At 40.7% G+C, this 24,901-nt stretch overlaps 1 protein-coding gene across 2 annotated transcripts in view; it reads right to left on the reverse strand.

Annotated features, from left to right (window-relative positions):
- LOC108706519 (lateral signaling target protein 2 homolog) overlaps window positions 1-24,901 on the reverse strand; it is a 130,645-nt gene that overhangs the window by 32,242 nt on the left and 73,502 nt on the right. For both annotated transcript variants that reach the window (XM_041579373.1, XM_018243011.2), the window contains exons 2-7: window positions 24,544-24,684; window positions 18,176-18,313; window positions 10,594-10,796; window positions 8,487-8,576; window positions 3,466-3,555; window positions 2,122-2,223 (exon numbers count right to left, since the gene is read on the reverse strand). In XM_041579373.1, the coding sequence (XP_041435307.1) occupies window positions 2,122-2,223; window positions 3,466-3,555; window positions 8,487-8,576; window positions 10,594-10,796; window positions 18,176-18,313; window positions 24,544-24,684 (764 nt within the window). The remainder of the gene's footprint in view (window positions 1-2,121; window positions 2,224-3,465; window positions 3,556-8,486; window positions 8,577-10,593; window positions 10,797-18,175; window positions 18,314-24,543; window positions 24,685-24,901) is intronic.

Raw genomic sequence — 24,901 nt, forward strand, 5'->3', positions numbered from 1 at the left:
GAAGTTTATCAGAGCACAAGTCACATGACATGGGGCAGCTGGGAAATTGACAAAATGTCTAGCCCCATGTCAGATTTCAAAATTGAATATAAAAAAATCTGTTTGCTCTTTTGAGAAATGGATTTCAGTGAAGAATTCTGCTGGAGCAGCACTATTAACTGATGCATTTTGAAAAAAAATTTTTTTCCCATGACAGTATCCCTTTAAGGTATGAAGATCTAAATTACAGAAAGATCCATTATCCAGAGTTATCCGCGCATTCTGGATAGCAGATTCCATACCGGTAGTAACATTCATTTTGAAAGTCCAGAGTAACGTTGACATTTAGCAAGCATCCACTTCTATTAGTCAGTCCATTAGTATTTGGTTAGTCCATCAAGACTTTCTAATGTGTCATGGCACAGTCACATGACTTACACTGCCACCATACATGAAAACTAACAACACTGTAGCCTGTGGGTCAATACACACTAATAAACATCAACAACGAAAGGGGAAAGGGAAAGCAGTAGAATTGAAAATTGCAAAAATTCTGAAAACATAAAAAAATGTATGAAGAAATCAAAGTTAAATAACTTAATGTCAAATTGCTCACAGTGTTCTTCTGAGCACTATTTTGTCTAGGCAGTGACTGGTCAGAACAGCAAGAGTTAATTTACTGATGCAAGAGGCATCACTTGACACTTCTCTGCTCAGTGGAGTCATATAACCAAAGACAGAAGTTTTAAGAGATGCTTCTTCCATCATTAGGGTTAGGCCACACTGGGTGTTTTGGGGAGATTTGGTCGCCTGGCGACTAATCGCCTCGTCTTTGCGGCGACCAATCTCCCCAAACGCCTTCCCTGCCACTTCGAGCGACTTCGGAAAACGAATCGGCGCGTGTGATTAGCGCTGCTGCTTTTTCATTTTAGCCGGCGCAGAGTTAGGGAAGGCGTTTGGGGAGATTGGTTGCCGCAAAAACGAGGCGATTAGTCGCCAGGCGACCAAATCTCCCCAAAACGCCCAGTGTGGCCTGACCCTTGAATGTAGTTTTGCTGTATTGTCTGGGTGCTGGCCAGACACAACATCAGGGGACACATCTGATACACACAGCAAACAACTGCTAATATTGTGAAAACCAAAAGCCGTTACTGTAAAGTGCTCAGAAAAGTTATTTCACATTAAATAATGTGGTTAAACTATAGTTGGAAAACAATGACAACATCCAGTGTCTTATAATTCTAGCTTTCTCAGCTTCTCATGTAAAAATACTGCAAAACATTGCTGAGTTTACAGCAAGATAAAATTTATGGGTAACATTCCTTGGACCAACACAGCTAAACAGTACAGTAACAATGGTAATCATTCCAGTTTTAACTGGTCTATGGCTAGTAAATATGTTTGTCCCAAGAGCTTGGCATTTCTCTGTATTTTTATTAGTTTATTTTATATTTTAGTGGCTCCATAATTCTACAACACTGTAGCAAGATAAATTCTTCAGTTACCATCATGCTTCAAAGGACATGTTTTGTTTTTATATTAGGGATGCTCCAAATCCAGGATTCAGTTCGGTATTCGGCCTTTTTCAGCAGGATTCGGCCGAACGGACTCCTAATTTGCATATGCAAATTAGGGACGGGGAGGGTAATTGCGTGACGTTTTGACACAAAACAAGGAAGTAAAAAATGTTTCCCCTTTTCACCCCTAATTTGCATATGCAAATTAGGATTTGGCATTTAGCCAAATCTTTCAAGAAGGATTTGGGGGTTCGATGAATCCAAAATAGTGGATTAAGTGCATCCCTAGTTTATATCTTATATCTAGGGATGCACCGAATCCACTATTTTCGGATTCGGCCGAACCCCCGAATCCTTTGTGAAAGATTCAGATGAATACCGAACCACCCCTACTATGCAAAGTAGGGGTGGGAAGGGGAAACATTTTTTACTTCCCTGTTTTTTGACAAAAAGTCACGTGATTTCCTTCCCCGTCCCTAATTTGCATATGAAAATTAGGATTCGGTTCGGCCGGGCAGAAGGATTCGTCCGAATCCGAATCCCGAACCGAATCCTGGAATCGGTGCATCACTACTTATATCAAAATCAATTTAACAAGATGTTATTTCTACCAGCCAGCACTTACCTTATCTTCCTTAGCAGGGTGTGGAAAGGACGAAAAAGTTCAGACATGTCTTCTGGTTTGCGTTCGAGGTTAAGCGGTCCTTCAGCGTAAACAACAAGACCACTGTAGAAAGGGAATTAGAATTAGATTACAAATCATTTAGGTTCATATCCCAATAGAGATTGCTCCCTATTTAGTTACTGCAAAAGGATGACAGAGCACAAAAAATGTATTCACAAGCCCAAAATTCTTCTGCTATAAATCCCATAGATGCCAAATTTGGAAAAAGCCATCATCCTCTCTCTGTTCCATTACCCTAACCCTCCATTCTTAAAGGAATTCTGTCATGATTTTTATGATGTAGTTTTTATTTCTAAATGACACTATTTACACTGCAAATAATTTACTCTATGATATAACATTTCATTCCTGAACCAGCAAATGTATTTTTTAGTTGTAATATTGGTGTGTAGGTGCATCTCAGGTTATTTTGCCTGGTTATGAGCCAGCACTTTGGGATGGAACTGCTTTCTGGCAGGCTGTTGTTTCTCCTACTCAATGTAACTGAATGTGTCTCAGTGGGACCTGGATTTTAATATTGAGTGTTGTTCTTAGATCTACCAGGCAGCTGTTATCTTGTGTTAGGGAGCTGCTATCTGGTTACCTTCCCATTGTTCTTTTGTTTGGCTGCTGGGGTGGAAAGGGAGGGGGTTGATATCACTCCAACTTGCAGTACAGCAGTAAAGAGTGACAGAAGTTTAAAAGAGCACAAGTCAAATGACTGGGAGCAGCTGGGAAACTTACAATATGTCTAGCCCCATGTCAGATTTCAAAATTCAATATAAAAAAATCAGTTTGCTCTTTTGAGAAATGGATTTCAGTGCAGAATTCTGCTGGAGCAGCTCTATTAACTGATGCATTTTGAAAAAAAAACTTTTTTTCCCATGACATTATCCCTTTAAGTGGCTGTGTGGTTACAACCTTCTCCATTACATCCAGTAGACCTAGTTATTATTGGCTGTTGTCTGGGGCTTAAATAACATGGCACAGTTCTATTTTGAATTTGCCAAATCCTTGCGAAATATTCAAATTAGGGGTGGGAAGAGGAACACATTTTTTACTTCCTTGTTTTGTGACAAAATGTCATGCAATTTCCCTCCCGTCCCTAATTTGCATATGCAAATTAGGATTCGGTTCGGCCCGGGCAGAAGGATTCAGCCGAATCCTGCTGAAAAAGGCAGAATCCTGGATTCGGTGCATCCCTAGTTCCAACAAGCTACTAGTAATCTGGAGGGGGCAGACACCTTATCCAGATAATTGCAGTCCCTCATTGGACTATAGTAAAGTCTTCAGCCCCATACTTACCACACAATGGCTAGTCTTGGGATTGTAAACATTAATGCTGGTTCATAATCATCGATCATATCTTGTGTGAGGTATCCAAGCTTTAAGGCTCTGTTTCCAGCACATACAACAAATCGAGAAAATTGAAAAAGGATAATATTAGAACTGGCAGTTCTATATGTCACTACAACATTGTGCAAGTCAAATAACAGATCTGGCTATGGGGAAAAAACAGATCACTATAGCACTTTAGAACAAAAAGAAAAATCTGTGCATAGACTTTCTATGGTTCAAGACAGACACAGATTAGTGTTGCAACACCCTGGTATCTGCACTGACTATTAACAATATTGCACTAGGTTCTGTTATATGTTTTTTCCAGAGCCTGTGGTGCAGATCTATAATTGTATCTTGATTTGGTGATCCGGTGGGGGAACTGCGAAAAAGATCGGCAAAGGAAAAAATTCTGAGGCTTTACTTTTCCATCCATCTTGCAAATTTTGTAAGTTTTTTGCAATTTTAACTATAATTATATGTCGAATGATAGATCTGTTGTCCTCATTTCAGCAGAACCACGGGTTCTAGCCACTGAGCAATTCTGACTGTACTGTGCACATATGGCAGTTTCAAAAGATGAGCTTAAAATCACACAGGATCACAGTTTGTCTGTCCAAGCTAAATTTTTACTATGCCAATGTAACTTCTTGCAGACTTAAGAAGGTCCTTAAGATCCATTTGTTCAGAAGCTAGCCCAAACAAACAGAACAACAGCCAACCTGATGGTAAGCCATGCTTCACCACCTTTAAAGGAATTGTTCAGTGTAAAAATAAAAACTGGGTAAATAGATAAGTTGTGCAAAATAAAAAATGTTTCTAATATAGTTAGTGAGCCAAAAATGTAATGTATAAAGGCTGGAGTGACTGGATGTCTAACATAATAGCCAGAACACTACTTCCTGCTTTTCAGCTCTCTTGCTTTACACTGACTGGTTACCCTGGTTACCAGACAGTAACCAATCAGAGACTTGATGGGGGGGGGGGCGCTTGGGTCATATCTGTTGCTTTTGAATCTGAGCTGAATGCTGAGGATCAATTACAAACTCACTGAACAGTTATGTAGAGAGCTGAAAAGCAGGAAGTAGTGTTCTGGCTATTATGTTAGACATCCAGTCACTCCAGCCTTTATACAGTACATTTTTGACTAACTAACTATATTAGAAACATTCTTCATTTTGTACAGCCTATCTATTTACCCAGTTTTTATTTTCACACTGAACTGTTCCTTTAAGCTAAGGCCATACAGAGGTTGTTGCTGCCACTGCAACATCCCAACCACCTTCCATCCTCATTTTCAAAAATCAATGCTCCATAAAATGCATCACAATGGGAAAAAATAAAAACTACTGGTGATTTTCATCCAATACTGGTGTTTTCACAAAATTCACAGGAGGTGATTTGTGGGTCTCTGAGCTTGTCAAATTGCCCCTATCCTGTACATACAGCAGGCCATGGAAAATAAAACTATACTGAAGAGCTGATAATCATCTGGCACAGGTTTGAGATTCTTTAGAGGATGAGAACAATGAGTTGGCAGGACTAAGCACTTTATGCTCAGATATAACAGGATTAGATCTGTGGCTCTACAATAAATAACACAGGGACTGAGAGAAGTGAAATACTCTTCTCTGCCAGAAATAATTCAATTACATGTATTAAATGAATTGACCTTTCTCAACTAAATTGTGTAATCTGCAGGCCCAAGCGGAGGTTTTAGCAGCTAATGATAATCCCTTGTAATGCAGGACAGTTAGGTTAATGCAATATGAGGACATGAGTGGACAAATTTCCCCCGCTATTAATGCTGCCCCCACAGTGTCTTTCTGCCCATCACTACTATCTGCCTGTCAACCAGAGACATATATTTCTTATCTTTGTCTCTGCTGAGCAGAATCTCTGAGTTTCATTAAAGGCAGCTGTTAGAATTGATACAATAGTTGCTAATACTCCACAGATACTGCTGAGAAATGGATCAACTAATTGTATCAACTAAATGTATCAACTAAATGGAGCAAATTGTAACAGTTCTGCTCCTGGATCACTGAGCTGCCAGAATGAGACACCAGAGACAGGGACCTTAAGGGTAGGGACACACTGGGCGATTTGGGGAGATTTAGTCGCCTGGCGACTAATCGCAGCGACTTTTCTCCCCGAATGCCTCCCCTCACTCTGCGCCTGGATAAAATGAAAAGTCGCCGGCGCTAATCACACACGGCGATTCGTTTTCCGAAATCGCCCGAAGTTGCCTCACGAGGAAACTTCGGGCGACTTCGGAAAACAAATCACCGCGTGTGATTAGCGCAGGCGATTTTTCATTTTATCCAGGCGCAGAGTGAGGGGAGGCATTCGGGGAAGATTGGTCGTGGAAAGTCGCGGCGATTAGTCGCCAGGCGACTAAATCTCCCCAAATCGCCCAGTGTGTCCCTACCCTAAAGGAGAAGGAAAGGCTACAACTAAGTAAGCTTTATCAGAAAGGTCTATATAAATACACCAGTAAACCCTCAAAGTCAGGGGTCAGCAACCTTTACTATCAAAAGAGCCATTTTGCCACCTCTTCCACTAAAGAAAATTATTCTGGAGCCGCAAAACATAACACAGCTTATAAACTTTTAAAAGTTTTAGTTTTTTTTAATTTTAACCGTTACAACAACAGAATACAACAAACAGAAGTGCAGTGTGTATGTGTAGACCTACTATGAAATAAATTAAACACTGAATAGCCCTATTAAATGCTAGTGTTCTCATCTGTTTAATTTGACTTCTGTTTCTGAAGCTCCATGCTGATCTTCCCTCTCTTGTCTTGAGTGTGTGACCGCGGTAAGGACCATGATGAATCATCTTGCTGCGGCTCAGTCTTGCCTGTCACTCCTGGGACGTCTTTACAGCCCTCGCTCCTGCTGGCGGCTTCCTGGGTGTGCGACCGCGGTAAGCTAACTGATAGCTTACCGCGGTCGCGCACTCAAGAAGCCGCCAGCAGATGTGGGCTGTATAGACGATGTGACAGGCAAAGCCGCAAGACTGACCCACAGCAAGCAGGATGAAGAGCCGCATGAGGCTCCGGAGCCGCGGGTTGCCTACCCCTGCTCAAAGTAATGCTGCTCCAAGTCCTCTGTCAAAAGAAACACCACATTTCTTTCCTTCTATTGTGTACTCATGGGCTTCTGTATCAGACTTCCTGTTTTCAGCTTAAACCTCCAGGGCTAGGGCTTGAGCATGCTCAGTTTGCTGTAATGTGAGCCCAGAGCTATGAGCGAGCACGGAGAGACTCAGGCAGGAAGTGATGTCACACCAAGCTAATATGGCAGCTGCTATCCTAAACAAACAGAGAGAGAGTTTCTAGAGCTGTTTACTCAGGTATGGTAAAGCATTCTGCAGAATAAATATTGTCTTATAGCTTGTACTATTGTGGCTAATCTATTGGCAATAAACAGCATCTGTAGCTTTCCTTCTTGTTTAAAGGGATTCTGTCATGTTTTTTATGATGTCGTTTTTATTTCTAAATGACACTGTTTACACTGCAAATAATTTACTCTAAAATATAAAATTTCATTCCTAAACCAACAAGTGTATATAGTTGTAATATTGGTGTGTAGGTGCATCTCAGGTCATTTTGCCTGGTCATGTGCTTTCAGAAAGAGCCAGCACTTTAGGATGGAACTGCTTTCTGGCAGGCTGTTGTTCCTCCTTCTTAATGTGGGTTGCAGTGGGACTTGGATTTTTACTATTGTGAGAGGCCACAAAGGCCCGGGCAAACTTTCAGGGGAGGCATGCTGCCCAGCCGCACCATATTGAGCACTGGGGAACCACAGCTCCACAGAGATCCAGTGCTTCCGTGCCTGTGGGGGGTGGGTCGGTGCAGTAACGTAACTAGAGGGGATGGGCCCTGGTGCGTGATGCGCAGCCAGGCCCCCCTCCGTATGCAATTTTCAGACTGCATTTTAGTGGCGCGTGGGCTGCCGGGGGGGCCTGAGAGGGTGCAGGCCCTGGCCCGCTCATACCCCCTGCTCCCCCGGTAGTTCCGCCACTGGGTCGGTGCGTGCCACAGGCGGCCGGCTCTAGGACCTGTCAGACTAGGGGTGTGATACAAGAAAATCCAGCCCTGATTGTGTGCTATTCTTATATCTAACAGGGAGCTGTTATATGGTTACCTTCCCATTGTTCTGTTGTAAGGCTGCTGGGGGAGGAAGGGAGGGTGTTAATATAACTGGGGGCACCTGGGAAACTGACAATATGTCTAGCCCCATTTCAGATTTTAAAATTAAATATAAAAAAAAATCGGTTTGCTCTTTTGAAAAACAGATTTCAGTGCAGAATTAACTGTATTTTTAAAAAAAAACATGTCTTGCCACGACAGTATCCTTTATAACGTTAATTTTGAAAAAATGGTTTAAAGGAGAAGGAAAGGTTAAAACTAAGTAAGCCTTAACAGAAAGGTCCATCTAAATATACCAGTAAACCCCCATAGTAATGTGGCTCTGAGTCCCCTGTCAAAAGAAAAACAGCATTTCTTTCCTTCTATTGTGTACACATGGGCTTCTGTATCAGACTTCCTGCCTTCAGCTTAAACCTCATTGCCCTGGGCAAGGGCATGCTCAGTTTGCTCCTCTCCCCCCACCCCTCCCTTCTCTACTGTAATCTGAGCCCAGAGCAGGGAGAGACTCAGGCAGGAAGTGATGTCACACCACATTAATACTGCAGCTCCTATTTTAAACCATCAGAGAGTTTCTAGAGCTTTTTACTCAGGTATGGTAAAACATTCTACAGATTAAATATAGCATTCTAGCTTGCACTGTTGTAGCTAATCTATTGGCAATAAAATGCTTCCGTAGCTTTCCTTCTCCTATAAAATAAAAAATGGAAAGCAGCTAAAATAAGTCTTTATTTCTGGTGAACAATCTGAAAACAAATGAACCGAAAAAGTGTTGGGAAGGTGAATAACCCCTTTAAATTCTATATTGTCAGCATTGGCACATTATGTGACCTACCTTTCTACAGTTTCACAGAAAAGAACAATAACTTCCTGCTGCACATAATATTCTTTTGGAGACTTTACAGGTACCATGGCAGAGACATAGCTGCAGAGTAAAAAAAAAAAGCTATTAAGCATTTTATTAAATAAGAACATACTGTCAGCAGTTTATATTAACCTACACACTTGGATTAAATGGCAACTCTCACGGAATGATAAGGCCACTGTATTGGGGCTGGCCACCATTTTTTTAAATTAAAGGAAAGGCACTTTCTAGTTGGGGGTGCCAAAAGTTATGCACCCCCAAGTGATTGTATTGACTTACCTGAAACTCCTGGCCGGTGCTCCTATCAGCAGAAAACGGCACCGGCCTGGGTTATACCAGTGAGCACCATGGAGCGATCCTCTTCCTGAACAGTAGATCGGAAGACTGAACTTTAACAAAAAAGCCGACTATTTCATTCTACTGCGCATGCGTCTGCCCATAAAAACGAAGAAGCCAGAAGGTGATTGCTCCATTGTGCTCTCTGGAAGAATCTCGGAACCTGTGCAGTTTTCTGTTGATAGGAGCACCGGCCCGGGGTGTCAGGTAAGTAACTTGGGGGTGCATAACTTTGGCACATCTTTCCTTCTCCTTTAAAAGCTTTAAGGGTCATAATGGCAGAGTGCTTTTATACAGGTCACTAAACTCCATGCTGATACAGGATATTCATGGATCTCCCACAGTACAAGAGTGTAATACACAAATCTGGTTATTTTATTGGTTATAATACAATACTATGATGATAGGTAACATAAAAGCATACAGAGAACAAGACAAAAAGATTCAGCATTAAAGGAGCAGTATCACCAAAATGTGAAAGCGTCTTAAAGTAGTTAACATATAAAATACTGTTAGCATACACTGGTAAAAGCTGTGTTTGTTTGTTTTAGAAATACTACTATAGTTTCTATAATCAAGCTGCTGTGTAGCCATGGGGACAGCCATTCAAGTACTTGAATGGCTGCCCCATGGCTACACAGCAGCTTGTTTATATAAACTATAGCAGTACTTATCTGTTATCTACTGTGTATCCTGTGCTTGAATGGCTTCCCCCATGGCTACACAGCAGCTTGTTTATATAAACTATAGTAGTACTTATCTGTTATCTACTGTCTATCCTGTGTTTGAATGGCTGCCCCCATGGCTACACATCAGCTTGTTTATATAAACTATAGTAGTACTTATCTGTTATCTACTGTGTATCCTGTGCTTGAATGGCTGCCCCCATGGCTACACAGCAGCTTGTTTATATAAACTATAGTAGTACTTATCTGTCATCTACTGTGTACCCTGTGCTTGAATGGCTGCCCCCATGGATACACAACAGCTTGTTTATATAAACTATAGTAGTACTTATCTGTTATCTACTGTGTATCCTGTGCTTGAATGGCTGCCCCCATGGATACACAACAGCTTGTTTATATAAACTATAGTAGTACTTATCTGTTATCTACTGTGTATCCTGTGCTTGAATGGCTGCCCCCATGGCTACACAGCAGCTTGTTTATATAAACTATAGTAGTACTTATCTGTTATCTACTGTGTATCCTGTGCTTGAATGGCTGCCCCCATGGTTTCATTAATAACCCCCTGAAACTTTATTCAGCACTACCTCCTGACACCTTATTAGACATACAATAACATTCCTATGCAGGGTCAGACTGGCACAATGGGATACTAGGAAAAACTCTGTGGGCCCCATCTTGTTGGGCCTTGCACCTGCTCGCACTCCAGCCACCAGAACTCAACTTTGGATTGAAACAAAATTAAAGATGGCCACTGTGGAACATCCATCATTAATTTTCCCCCCTTGAAGGTAGGGAATAGTGGAGCAGGGACATCAGGGGAAGCGAAAGAGAAACAATGGGTGGCGGGCGCTTTACTTGGGAAACCGGTGGGCCCCAGTTACCCCAGTCCGGCTGTTTCTATGCTTGGAATCTATTTTGTCATTTCTTCCATTTTTTTGTTCAGCAACTTGGAAACAATTCCATAAAAAAAAAAAAAGCATCCAGGGATTTCAGTACCAACACTGAGAAAAGTAAGAAAAAATATAGGAAAAGTTTCATCAGAAGAAGTTCACCTTAATTCAAACTCTGCAAACAGAACATCGAAATGTCGGAGGGATTCTTTCATTTTCTCCGTGTAAATGTTGAGATCCCGCAGGGCCTGGTCACGGATTAGATTCCTCACTTCTTCAAGGCTTCTGGTTAAGTCTTTGGCTAGAGGTCTCATAGCCATACTCTCTATTTCACGATTCATTATGATAGAGCCGGCAGCCAAACACTGTGGAGCAGAGAGAAGCACGAGGGAGATAGAGGATTAAGGAACATTCAATATGTTGGGGAACACAAACAAGGGACTTTAAAGTTAAATAATTAGCCTTTATACATGTATGGGACCTGTTATCCAGAATGCTCAGGATCTGTGGTTTTCCGGCTAAGGGATCTTTCCATAATTTACTTTAAATCTACTAAAAAATCACTTAAACATTAAATAAACCCAATAAGGGTTGTTTTGCCTCCATTAGGGATTGATGATATCAGAGTTGGGATCAAGTACAAGGTTCTGTTTTATATTACAGAAAAAAAGGAAATATGTTTTAAAAGGTGAAATTATTTGAATGAGTCTATGGGAGACAGCCTTCCCATAATTTGGAGTTTACTGGATAACGGGTTTCCGGATAATGGATCCCATACCTGTACTTTCATTTTTTTATTATGGAAAATGTTGACAGTTCACTGTATATTTAGGAGGGTATTTATTAAAACTCAAATTTTTCTCATTATTGTAAAATAAAAATTCGGTGCAACTCCCAACCACGATTTGGCTTAATTTATTAAAAAAAAGTCAGAACAAAAATGGTACGTGCGGGAAAAGTCGAGACAAAATGGTGCGACAATTCAAATCGTGCAGCTTTTTTGAATTTTGCTGGGTTTTCATTTGGAGGGGTTGAACTTGATGGACTTTGTCTTTTTTCAACCCAGTTGAAAAGTCACACAATTTCCCTCATTTGCATATGCAAATTAGGATTCGGATTCGTTTCGGCCGGGCAGAAGGATTCGGCCGAATCCGAATCCTGCTGAAAAAGGCCGAATCCTGATTCGAATCCAGGATTCGGTGCATCCCTAGGCAAAATACATCTTCCAATTGTAAAAGGGACACCTGTAATTGACTTTTACATGACTTTGACAGCTTCTTCATTCTTCAAATTTCCCGGGGCAAACGCATGTGCATGAATGAAAAAGCCGACTTTTTAGTTAAAGTTCAGCTTTTCATTCTACTGCGCATGTGCAGGAGGAAGACAGAAGAGGATCGCTCCGTGGTGCTCACTGGTATAACCCCGGGCTGGTCAGTTTTCTGCTGATAGGAGCACCAACCCGGGGTTATACCAGTGAGCACCACAGAGCGATTCTCTTCCGGCTTCATCTTTCTTCTCGTGGCTGCGGATGCGCATTAGAGTGAAAAGCTGAACTTTAACTGAAAAAGGTCGGCTATTTTGTTCTACTGCGCATGCGTCTGCCCCGGGAAATTTGAAGAAAGAAGAAGCTGGAAGATCGCTCCCTGGTGTTCACTGGTTTAACCCCGGGACAGTGCAGTTTTCACCTCTTACTTATGAAGAGGGAAAAAAATATAAAATAAGTCTAAGGTTTTTTTTTTTTTATCAAAGTCCAAATTTATCTCAATATTTTCTGCTACAAATCTTCTCCTATCCATGATTTTTTCCAGGTTTTTCATCCAAATTTCACAATTTTTTCAGTTTTTTCAGCTGAAAACTCTGATTTTTGCCCGAAAACTCCGAAAACGTTGGGGTATTGCACGAAACCCAGCGGATATCAAATATATGCAACCTCGACAGGTCTGAGATGCCGGATTTTCTGATTCTGACTTTTCCATCCTCTGGGGTTTAATTTTTTTTAAAAGTCCGATTTTATTTAAAAAAAAAACTAACAAATTTTTCGTGATTTTTGCATTTTGAGTTTAGTAAATAACCCCCTTATTGTATCACTTGGCAATGTATAAAAGCATTGAGATAAATATGCTAGTGGATAGTTTAGAAGCAGGGTGTGGATGGCAGTAAATTGCAATGTTCTGCTCCATGAAACAGGCGAGTGTAGAACAGCACCAGCATAACAATCCCAATAAAAACACGGCACACATCAAGGCTATAAAGCCGATTGAGACATTATACAGATATTTGCTCGCGGCGGCTTTGGCCCACCAAGGAGCTTTTATTATGAGCTAAGAGTATTGTTTTGGAAAAGATAAAGTCTAACATGTACACAAAGGAAAATAAATGAGATATTTTCTATTCCTGTGGAGGACTGTTATTATTTTAGAATGTGCTTTTAAAGATTGTCGTTCCCTTTGAAACCAATTCCATTACCAGAGAAGTTAAAAACACTTTATCATGGGCATTGGAACCTGCATAGTATTCTTTGCAAGGGTTAGTTTAAAGGGCTGGTTCACCTTTAAGTTAACTCTCAGGGGCAGATTTATCAAGGGTCGAATTTCAAAGTTAAAAATACCTCGAAATTCGACCATTGAAGGAAGGATTTCAGCAATCGATCAAATGGTTTTTCTTCGACTTCAAAAAACTTAGAAAACTGCTCTAGAAGGTCCCCATAGGATAACATAGCACTTCGGCAGGTTTAATTTGGCAAAGTATTGAAGTCAAAGTTTTTTTAAATTATCGAATGGTCAAATATTCAAACTATTTTACTTCGAATTGAATTCGAAGTCGTAGTATCCTATTCGATGGTCGATTTTTTACTTCGAAAATCCCCTCGAATTCACTTCGACCCTTGATAAATCTGCACCTTAAAGCCTTAAAGGGATTCTGTCATGATTTTTATGGTGTAGTTTTTATTTCTAAATGACACTGTTTACACTGCAAATAATTCACTCTACAATATAAAATGCCATTCCTGAACCAGCAAGTGTATTTTTTAGTTGTAATATTGGTGTGTAGGTGCATCTCAGGTCATTTTGCCTGGTCATGTGCTTTCAGAAAGAGCCAGCACTTTAGGATGGAACTGCTTTCTGGCAGGCTGTTGTTTCTCCTACTCAATGTAAATTAATGTGTCGCAGTGGGACCTGGATTTTACTATTGAGTGCTGTTTTTAGATCTACCAGGCAGCTGTTATCTTGTGTTAGGGAGCTGCTATCTGGTTACCTTCCCATTGTTCTGTTGTTAGGCTGCTGGGGGAGGGAAGGGAGGGGGTGATATCACTCCAACTTGCAGTACAGCAGTAAAGAGTGACTGAAGTATATTATAGCAAAAGTCGCATGACTGGGGGCAGCTGGGAAACTGGCAATATTTCTAGCCCCATGTCAGATTTCAAAATTAAATATAAAAAAAATCAGTTTGTTCTTTTGAGAAACGGAATTCAGCACAGAATTCTGCTGGAGCAGCACTATTAACTGATGATTTTTTGAAACAAAAAAAAATGAATTCCCATAACAGTTTCACTTTAAAGGGATGGCTCACATTTCAGGTCACTTTTAGTATGTTATAGCAAGTCCAATTCATAACAACTTATTTGTCTTCCTCTACTGCCTCTATCCAGGGAGGTAGCGGTCACTGACCCCAGCAGGCAGTGTCGGACTGGCCCACAGGGTGGGCCCAGGTGTCAGTGGGCCTCTTGCTTCTAACCATTTGGCCTATTTCATGGTCATTCCCTATTTCTTTACATGTACAAAGAGGCTTAATGGAAGAATAGAGTATAGTATGTAGAGAAAAGAGACTGGGAGAATAAAGAGGTTGAGTTAGGAGAGGAGGTATAATAGATTGCAAAGTGGGCCCTCAGGCTAAGGTTTTCTGGTGGGCCCCTGGCATCCCAGTCCGACTCTGCCGGCAGGTAAAAATATCCATTCCTCTGCACTACTACAATTGTTAGTTTAACTTTTCTTATCTACCTACTCAAGCTCTCTCCTATTCATATGACAGTCTCTGTTCTATCCATTGCCTGGTTTCTATGGAAAAGAAGACCCTAGCAACCAGATATGCTGATGAACTACAAAAATTGAGATCTGCTAAGCAAAAGCTATAAAAAGTAAAGACCACTTGCAAATGGTCTTAGAATTCCACTGCCTACTCTACAGCAGACTAAAAGTCAATCTAAAGGTCTTAACCCATGCCGAGTGAGAGGGACTGCATGCCTGTGTATAAACTGTGTATATTTTTCCCTGTCATGTAGTTCTAGTGTTGACATTACATGACTGTACAGCCCTTACATTATTCAATAGGCTCTTACGTATGGTTAGTAAATAATACCTGTGTGGGAGTGAATTGCACACACTGTGCCTGTCACTATAGATTATTGTGCTTCCCCCCATAGAACACATTAACCTGCTACTGTCATCAGGAGTATTAGAGGCTCTGAGTCTCCAAAGAGCTGGTTCAGTGCATTTGTGTACGTAAAACCTGTGTCTAGAGAGGAAACGGCCAATAATGCCTGACAACACATTAACTCCATCGGCTGCAAATAAATCATTGCACTACCTTCTAGGACTGAACAAGAAGAAATCAGGGGACCTAAACTGCAGCTTCCTTAATCAAACAACAAAGAAACAAATACTGTACATCTACATGGGCAGCCATCAGGGGGGGACAGGGGGGAGAGTTGTAGGGGGCCCGAGGGTAAGGGGGCCCCGGCCACGCCGCACTTTCTTGATTAGCCGGGCCCCCCTGCTTTCTGAGAGCTGCCAACTTCATGAAGGCAGGGCGGGAGCACAGGGAGAGGTATCTTCTGTCCATTACTTCCCCTTATTGGTCACTGAGTTTAAATCCCGGTTGAGCTGCTCAGGAATTGGATAGTTGAGGTTTGAACTTCTCCTACTTCTCCTCCAATCACCATGCAGCTTTACCAGGACTTGAAATTCTGTGACCAATAAGGGAAGAAAATGCTGTCACTGGAAGAAGATGCAGCCACCTGTGCTCCCCTCCTCCCTTCTGTAGTTGGCAGCTCACTGACAGCAGGTGGGCCACACTAATGAGCACTAAAGAGCCCTGGCCACCAATTTTCTTATAACATGTGGGGGGGGCCTGGCCACCAATTTTTTTCACCGTGTGGGATCCTAGACACCAATATTTTTTAATGGGGGTGGCCCTGACCACAAATGTTTTTTTTGAATGGGGGCCCTGACCACAAATGTTTTTTTCAATGGGGGGGCCCGGACCACCAATATTTTTTATTAACATGTGGGAACCATAGCCACCAATGTTTTTTTTATTGTGTGGTGGGGGGTGGACCTGTGTGGTGGGTGGGCCTGTAGTTGGGGCTTGTAGTGGGCGCAGCCCAGGGGGCCCAGGAAATTTTTGTGTATGGGGCCCTGCGGTTTCTGATGGCGGCCCTGGCAGCCATTGAAGCTGAAATTGGACTATAGGACACACATTTAAACAGCACAGTAGAATACAATGGGTTTAAATCTTACACAGGAAGATACTCACGGGTTCTATAAAACTATAAAACAAAAAGATTTCTCACGAAGTAGGACAGGATGAACAGACACAGTTATGGAACCTGTTATCCAGAATGCTCGGGACCCTGGGTTTTACAGATAACGGATCATTTAGTAATCTTCATACCTTACATCTCCTAAGAATCATGTAAACATTAAATAAACCCGATAGGCTGGTTTTGCTTCCAATAGGGATTGGATCAAGTACAAAGTACTGTTTTATTATTACAGAGAAAAAGGAAATAAATTCAAACCATTTGGATTATTTAGATAAAATGAACTCTATGGGAGAGAATTCAGAGCTTTGCGGATAACAGATCCCATAGCTGTATACACTTTTTGGTCATTTAAGCTAAAACTGGGCTGTAGTAATGTGCCCGACCCGACCACTCCCTCCACCTGCCCGCAACCCAACTTCTGGGTTCCTTTTATGGACCCGCTCTGACCCACCCCGCCGATGACCTCACAAAAGGGGCTAGGTGAGCAGGTGCGCGGCTATAAAACCGGAAGCCGGAAGTGTAAGCGCAAATGGGGGTTAGAGGTGGGCCCAGACCCGACCCATCCATGAGTAAACCCGTGGGTATCGGGCTGGCCCACACATCACTACTGGGCTGGTATGAGGTTAACTGAGAATCCAGAGATGATAAAATGTTAACAAGGCATTTTTATATAATGTGAACACTGTATGGTCCCCTTTAAATTGTATTGGCCCTTGGAAGAATCTATTTGACAGATGCATCTCACACATGGTCCCACACTAATGATGCCGCATCTTCTGCCTTAACATGGATTTATTACTATAAAGTTAGCTTTCTCCCTGCCACCCACCCTCAATAAACTACAAAACATAATGTTGCCATATCTATCTATCTATACTAAGCCAGTTATGCCATAAACTGTATGTTTGGAACCAAATTATTCAACAATTCTGATGCCATAAAAAAAAAGTCCTAAAGAGAGACTGGGCTGATTTCTAGGAAGGCTCCTCTTTTAATCAGGGGAGCATTAACAAAGTTTAAATCCTAAATGTGACTGAGACTGTGAGTCCCACCACCTCTGAGAAATCAGAACATTCTTAGAAACATTCCAGGAATTTCCTCAGACCTTGCTCCAAATTTATGAGACTTTAGATGATGACTCTGCTCGGATAGAGGGTCTTTAGTTCTAAACATTTTATAGAACTGCCTTTTCTACCAAATTGACTTTGAAGACAAGGCAGGAGTCAGTCTTTACCTAATCAATATTGGATTGGTCCTTCTAGGGCCCACCAGAGAATCTGACATTCGGGGACCACAAGAGAACCATTAGATATAAGTAGTAAATGGTATTTGTGTCACATGATCTGTGGTAGAACAAAGAGAGCTAATGGGAAGGGTCCTACAATGGGGTCCAGTGTGAGATTCCCTGGTATCCAGGCATGCCAGTTCAGCAGTGTACCTAAAAGGCACCCTAAGCAACCCTGTCAGCTAACCCTGCCCCGCCGTGTGTGTAATGTAGGTACAAGAAGGGGAATCGGAGGGGCAGTTTGGGGCAGGGGGCGGAAAGGGAGGGAGGGACAGGGAAGGAGGAACCGACAGGGAGGGCCGGACAGGCGAGGGAGGGACAGGGGAGGGGGGGCAAGTTAGGGACGGACAAAGAAGGGAGGGAAGGAGGGACAGAGGAGGGACAGAGGAGCGAGCAACAGAGGGGGTAGGGGAGACCTGCAGAGGGGAGCGAATTCAGACTAGGGGTAGGTAGAAGAACCTTGAGCAGGCACCTGCCCAATGCCCCCACACCATTGTGCCCTAGGCAGGTGCCTCTTCTGCCTACCCCTAGTTCCAGCCCTGGTACCTACACATGTAGGAACCTACCTACACATGCCCACAAGGCTTAGCTGGGAATATTCATGGATTTCCTCTTAGGGAATGTGTAAATTCCTACTCTAGTAAGGATTACACAAAACTAGACTAAATACTAAGGCCAATGACTGCCCTAGGACACCACCATCTGGTTTTAGAATTAGGTGAAAACTGCTGTAAATGGCATCTAAACAGAACATCCAACATGAGTTGAAATGTGCAAAGTACAAAATTAACTAAAAACGGATGTCACCAAAGGAAAACCTATGCCCAATCATTGTTTTCTAATGAGATAAACTTTCTAATTCTAAGAACAACCACAACAGAGCAAAAGAGAACACATAAAGCAAATACGTTAGTCACCTCGGCTCCAAACCAGAGCTGTCCCGCCAGATTATCATGTCGGATTTCTTCTGGAAACTTCACGCAGAAATCCCTGTTTGCTCGCTCATGTGCAATACATTCCTCCATAATCTGGTTTATGATATTTAAAACACTGTCCTAAGAGAAAGAGAATGAAAGTTTAATTTGACAGGAAAAAGCATATCAACTGGTCAAGCACAAAAAAAGGAGTAAAAAAAAAAGATTATCCGGAGGTGTAGTTTCACCGGAACATGAAATCTTGCGCATACTGTCCCCCTCCAACGTTTGGTCTAGGGATGCACCGAATCCAGGATTTGAATCTGAATCCTAATTTGCATATTTAAATTAGGGGTGGGTAGGGAAATCACGTGACTTTTGATCACAAAAGAAGAATTTTTTCCACTTTTTCCTTTACTGGCCCAATTTGCATATGCAAATTCGGATTCGGATTCGGTTCGGTATTCGGCCCAATCTTTCACCAAGGATTTGAATCCCAAATAGTGGATCGGTGTTTCCTAGTTTGGTCCAACACCGGATGCATATTAGAAGCCATCTTAAAGGAGAACTAAAGCCTGAATATATACTGGACCCCCCTCCCCTTTGAACTACACCACTAAGTACCCCATAAATGTGACTGTCCAAAAATTCACATAACTTCAAAATTCTACCTTTGATAATTCTCCCCCTAAATGTGTAGACTTACAGAGCATTTGTTTTTTAGATGGGGTCAGTGACCCCCATTTGAAAGCTGGAAAGCATCAGATGAAGAAGGCAAATAATTACTATAAAAACTATAAAAGGAAAAACGAAGGCAAGTTGAAACATTGCTTAGAATGAGCCATTCCGCTATTCTGACATTTGATGGTAGAGAACCAGAACCTGCCCATATCAGAGGTAAGAGACGCTCATAATGAACTGTTATTCTGACACTTGGGGGATTAGCAAAATCCAAAAATTTCTGATAATTTTCTGTAAAATAGTCTGACGCACAGAGTTTCCCCTTATTTATCAATTTATTTTTCTGAAAATTTCCTATGTGGAAAAAAACTTGATAAAATCATGAAAAAATTCGAATCATATGAGTTTTTGGGATTTGATGCCTGAAAATGCATTTTTTTTTTAAATTTTGCCCGAAAACCACGTAATCTTCGAATTATTGTACGAAGCCCAGCGTAGATCAGGATATCTTCGGGACTTCTCCCATTGACTTCTACATGAATTCGGCAGGTCTGAGTTGGAGTACTTTTTTATTCAGACTATTAACACCCGCAGGGTTTAATAAATACCGAAAAATTTATGGTTTTTTTCCTCACTAAAAATATGGATTTTATAGAAAAAAAAACTCGAATTTTTTGAGTTTTTGGCATTTGATAAATAACCCCCTTGATGTAATATATAATTTCTGCTGAAAGTGGAATTAAAGGAGCAGTGAAGCCCTCTTTTCAACATTAGTTCACTAAATAGGGCTTGTGAGAAACATTATTTTTAATTAAAAAATACATAAGGCTTTTGTTATATCTAGCACTAAACAGAGAAAATCTAAAATGTAAACTTAAATCGCATTCTACATGTTGTCCTGCAGCACAAGGTAAAAAACCGATCAGCAGTCCACGGAGAAGCCTGTGTATAATGGGTAGCTTCTTATCTAAAAGCCTACCAGGCTGCAGCTGGTGGAAGGGATGGGTTTGTTTATTCTCAATGGCCTGTTAATTTATTTTTACCTTCTGTAAATTCTGTTGCTATGTCAGATAGTCAAGAGCTCACTGTTTTTCTGCTATCTGTCAGCAGGTGTCCGGCATTTGCTCACGTGGGCAATGAGAACACAATATTAATCTGGCACTTGACTATAGGTGACTAGTATCTACATTATGAAGCATCTTCCCTGCATCGGTCCTTGTCATCCAAGACCCAGGTTATTCCAATTCAGAACTCAATTCATGGCAGAGCCAACTTGATCCTTACATCTGCAGTCGCTAATTAGCTTTCTCAGAGAACAATAACAACACTGGGGAGTTCTCTGGCATATGGCTAATTTGATTTGCATTAAGTGTCTTTATAACCTCTGAAGCTAAATTAATTTACAATGAAGCTTTGTATTAGTTGATTAAAAAATTGCCAGGCTGGTAAAGACCAATGCAATCCTTTTCCCACTGTGACTGCATTACCGGTCGATTAGCAGCTGTAGTTACCAATTACCTTGGGGCCCTTTTTGAAATCCCCATCATTTCATTATAAGAGAACTTTGTTTCCAACACAGACAAGCTGTAAGACATAAAGAATGCCTTTTAGTATGTTATAAGGTGGCTAATTCTATGTACATTTTCAATTGGCCTTCATTTTTTCTTTTTCTATAGTTTTTAAATTATTTACCTTCTTCTTCTCACTCTTTTCAGCTTCTTACTCTGGTCACTGAACCCATCTAAAAGCAAATGCTCTGTAAGACTGCAAATTTATTGTTGAAGGGGAAGAAAAGTCTAAAATAGAATAGAGGCTAGAAATACTGTATTTTGTATACTAAACATAAACATGAACTTACTGCACCACAAGCCTAATCAAACAAATGATTTATGCTTTCAAAGTTGGCTACAGGGGGTCACCATTTGTAACTTTGTTATACATCTTTGCAAGACCAAGACTGTGCACATGCTCAGTGTGGTATGGGCTGCTTAGGGATCGTCATAAATTATCAAAACAGCACAAGTCAAATAATATCTACCAGAAGCCGATACAGCAAGACTGATTAATAATCAGAATATACAGACTGCACTGAGTCCTGTGTTGTCATGTAATCTAATGTGGATTTTATAGTTTTTGTTTTGTTTAATACAAACTTTCTCTAACTCTGCAGAACCAGTGGCTGCAGCAAAATAATCCTCCAAATATAATCCCAGTTTATCTGTTTAAATCTGGCTCCATGATCTTTGTCCCTGCAGCTGGAGTTGGAAACAGTAAAGGGGATGTAAAGGCAAAAATAAAATCCAATACAAATCTCTATACAGTCGCCAACTGCTCTATAGGGAAACAAACAAAGCTGCTTGAGTTCTGCATGGCTGGGAAGTAAGGCGGGGGCTCCCTCTGCTGTTCATAAGTATGATTGTTTCCCTGCTCAGCAGTTAGAGACCATCTGACAATTCCTATCCACAGCAGTAAATGAAGGGTGAATTTCACTGCATACAGTCAGGTTTCTTATAAAAACGGTACACTTTTTTTAATTAAAGCATATTGGAGATAGGTTTCTTTTTCATAACAGAAAGTAAAGATAGGATTTTATTATTTTGTCTTTACATGCTACTTTTTATTGGTCATCTTTCTATTCAGGCCTCTCCTAATCATATTCCAGTTTCTTATTCAAATCAATACATGGTTGCTAGGGTAATTTGGACATCAGATTGTTTAAATTGCAAACTGGAGAACTTCTGAAAAAAATCTAAATAACTGAAAAACCACAAATAATAAAAAATTAAAAACAATTGCAAATTGTCTCAGAATGTCACTCTTTGCATCATACTATAAGTTAACTTAAAGGTGAACTATCCCTTGATGCTTTTCTAACAACCAACCAGAGTAGAATATGTCTATAGCACTATACATACCCAACATTGTCTATTTGGAGGCAGGCCCAGGAGAAAATACCCTTCATGGGGCCCCTTTATTCAAAATGGAGCATGCAGCCTCCACTTTTCATTAAAAGCTAGAGATTTTTTTAAAGCAATTAAATAAAATTACATATATGGGGTGGGGGGTGGATATGAAGTTCTATGTGGCTCTGTTGGATACCGCAGCAACTCCCACCCTTGCAAACTGCTTTGGCATAAAGATTATTTGTAATTATGAAGAATTGGTCAATGAAGGAAGGAAAAACAGGTTGGAAAATAAGATGTTAATAAAACCACAGAAAAAAGGGACAGAGAAATAAACAGATCACAAATAGGAAGAGAAGACACGCGGTAGAGAAGTCTAACTTTGGGGAGAACAGAAAATGGAAGAAATTGAAGAAATATAAGAAGAGATTAAAGCAAGGAGAAACGTTTAAATGAAAATGTAATATAAGCTTCATCATACCGAAAGAAGAAGTTTTCTAAATATAATCAATTAAAAAGTCTGTACCATTTCTAAAATAATCAAGTTTGTCTTCACTATCCCTCTCTCAGCATCTGTTTCTCTTCATTCTGTCTTCATGCAGCAGTTGGGTTTCAGATATTCATTGACAGTTAGATCCAATATATCTTATAGGGGGGCTCCTTTTGTCTAGAAGATATATTAGAGGTCACTCTATTAAAATCACCAGACATCATGTCTCTCTACATGCAGGATTTATGCAAAAGGCAGTTATTTTGTTAGATTTTGTTTGTACTGGAATCAGTTATTTGAGTGAGCTCTAATACATCTGCTAGGAAAGGAGCCCCCCTATAAGATATATTGGATCTAACTGTCAATGAATATCTGACACCCAACTGCTGCATGAAGACAGAATGAAGAGAAACAGATGCTGAGAGGAATAGTGAACATAAACTTGATTATTTCAGAAACAATGCATCATTTTTGATTGATTGTACTTAGAAAGTTTATTATTTCAGTATGAGGAATCTTATATTACGGTACATTTTCATTTTCGGAATAGTTCCCTTTAAGAAATAGAGTGTGATTAGTAGGCCTGATATATAAGGTTTCCTGGTGAGCCTGTACCATCCAAGTCCAACACTAAATAGACGCCTTCTAATCACTGTACTTTTGTGAAGCTTCACAATCACAACCCTGAGCATCTCTGTATCTGTTTCCACAGCGGCCGTGATATAACTGGTTATAAATAAAGAATGGAAAAGAAGAAGAACTTCAGGAATTTAAATGTTTAACATTCCCATGCTGAGAGATAATCGCAATTTATATTCCTCTGAGCATATCAAAAGGATTGATCAAAGGTATTTTACGTTTGAGGATAAGATACACACAAAAAAAAAAAGATATTTCTGCTATTAGACGGGAACATTGAACAATCAGCTGAAATTTGTGCTGTATTAAGGTTACCTGCCAATGTTTAGTTCTGTCTGCTGGTGCTGCTGTAAGCGGGTAGGTAAGGGAGACTATGCTTCTTTACTGAACAATAAGAAACTGCTCCACTACATTTTTCTGCATTTATTACTACAGGTACGGGACCTGTTATCCAGAATGCTCAGGACCTGGGGCTTTCTGGATAATGGGTCTTTCCGTAATTTGGATCTCCATACATAAATCTACTAGAAATCATGTGAACATTAAATAAACCCAATAGGCTAGTTTATATAAACAAGCTGCTGTGTAGCCATGGGGGCAGCCATTCAAGCACAGGATACACAGTAGATAACAGATAAGTACTACTATAGTTTATATAAACAAGCTGCTGTGTAGCCATGGGGGCAGCCATTCAAACACAGGATTCACATTAGACAACAGATAAGTACTACTATAGTTTATATAAACAAGCTGCTGTGTAGCCATGGGGGCAGCCATTCAAGCACAGGATACACAGTAGATAACAGATAAGTACTACTATAGTTTATATAAACAAGCTGCTGTGTAGCCATGGGGGCAGCCATTCAAGCACAGGATTCAAAGTAAATAACAGATAAGTCACATTTAGGGGAAAAATAGTCCTAGGACAGTTCCTATATGGTTGGAGTCTGCAGGGTGTGACTGAACATTGTATCTGCTAATGCCACACAGGTGGATTAGGCACCAGCAGATGCGGAGTTGAGAGCACAGCCCCAACTCATTTCCCTTTAAAGTGCATGTAAAGGCAAAAATATAAAATCCCATTTTTACTTTCTTTAATGAAAAAGAAACCTAACTCCAATATAATTTAATTAAAAAATGTGTACCGTTTTTATAAGAAACCTGACTGTATACAGTGAAATTCTCCCTTCATTTACTGCTGTGGATAGGAATTGTCAGATGGTCCCTATCTGCTGAGCAGGGAAACAATCATACTTATGAACAGCAGGGGGAGCCCCCGCCTTACATCCCAGCCATGCAGAACTCAAGCAGCTTTGTTTATGACGATCCCTAAGCAGCCCAGACCACACTGAGCATGTGCACAGTCTTAGTCTTGCAAAGATGTTTAACAAAGTTACAAGATGGTGACCCCCTGTAGCCAACTTTGATACTTGTTTGATTAGGCTTGTGGTGCAGTAAGTTCATGTTTATATTTAGTATACAAAATACAGCATTTCTAGCCTTATTCTATTTTAGACTTTACATGCCTTAAATTAAGACACTGGCTCACAGCATAAAAATACCATTTGTTCTTTCACATGAATGGCCACGTTGAACAAAATACATCCAACTGGCCCGAAAGAAAATTGGTTGAGCAAAGCTTGAGGTAGGGCCCTTACCTGGCACGATCGGAACTGGTTGACTAAAAGCGTACACCTCTGGGGGTCCTTCCTTCCATCCAAACTGTCCAACTCAGCAGCCACTTGGTTAAGCTCTTCGTCTGCATAGTAGAATTGTGCAAGAAGCTGCGGGTCAGACCTCTGCAGGTTAAAAATAAAATAAATAAATAAAAATCATTTCCTTTTTCTCTGTAATAATAAAACAGTAGTTTGTACTTGATCCCAACTAAGATATAATTAATTGGAAGCAAAACCAGCCTATTGGGTTTATTTAATGTTTACATGATTTTCTAGTAGACTTAACTATGAATATCTAAATTATGGAAATATCTGTTATCTGGAAAGCACCAGGCCCCCA

The sequence above is a fragment of the Xenopus laevis genome, chromosome 1S, assembly GCF_017654675.1.
Source record: "Xenopus laevis strain J_2021 chromosome 1S, Xenopus_laevis_v10.1, whole genome shotgun sequence".
NCBI lineage: Eukaryota > Metazoa > Chordata > Amphibia > Anura > Pipidae > Xenopus > Xenopus laevis.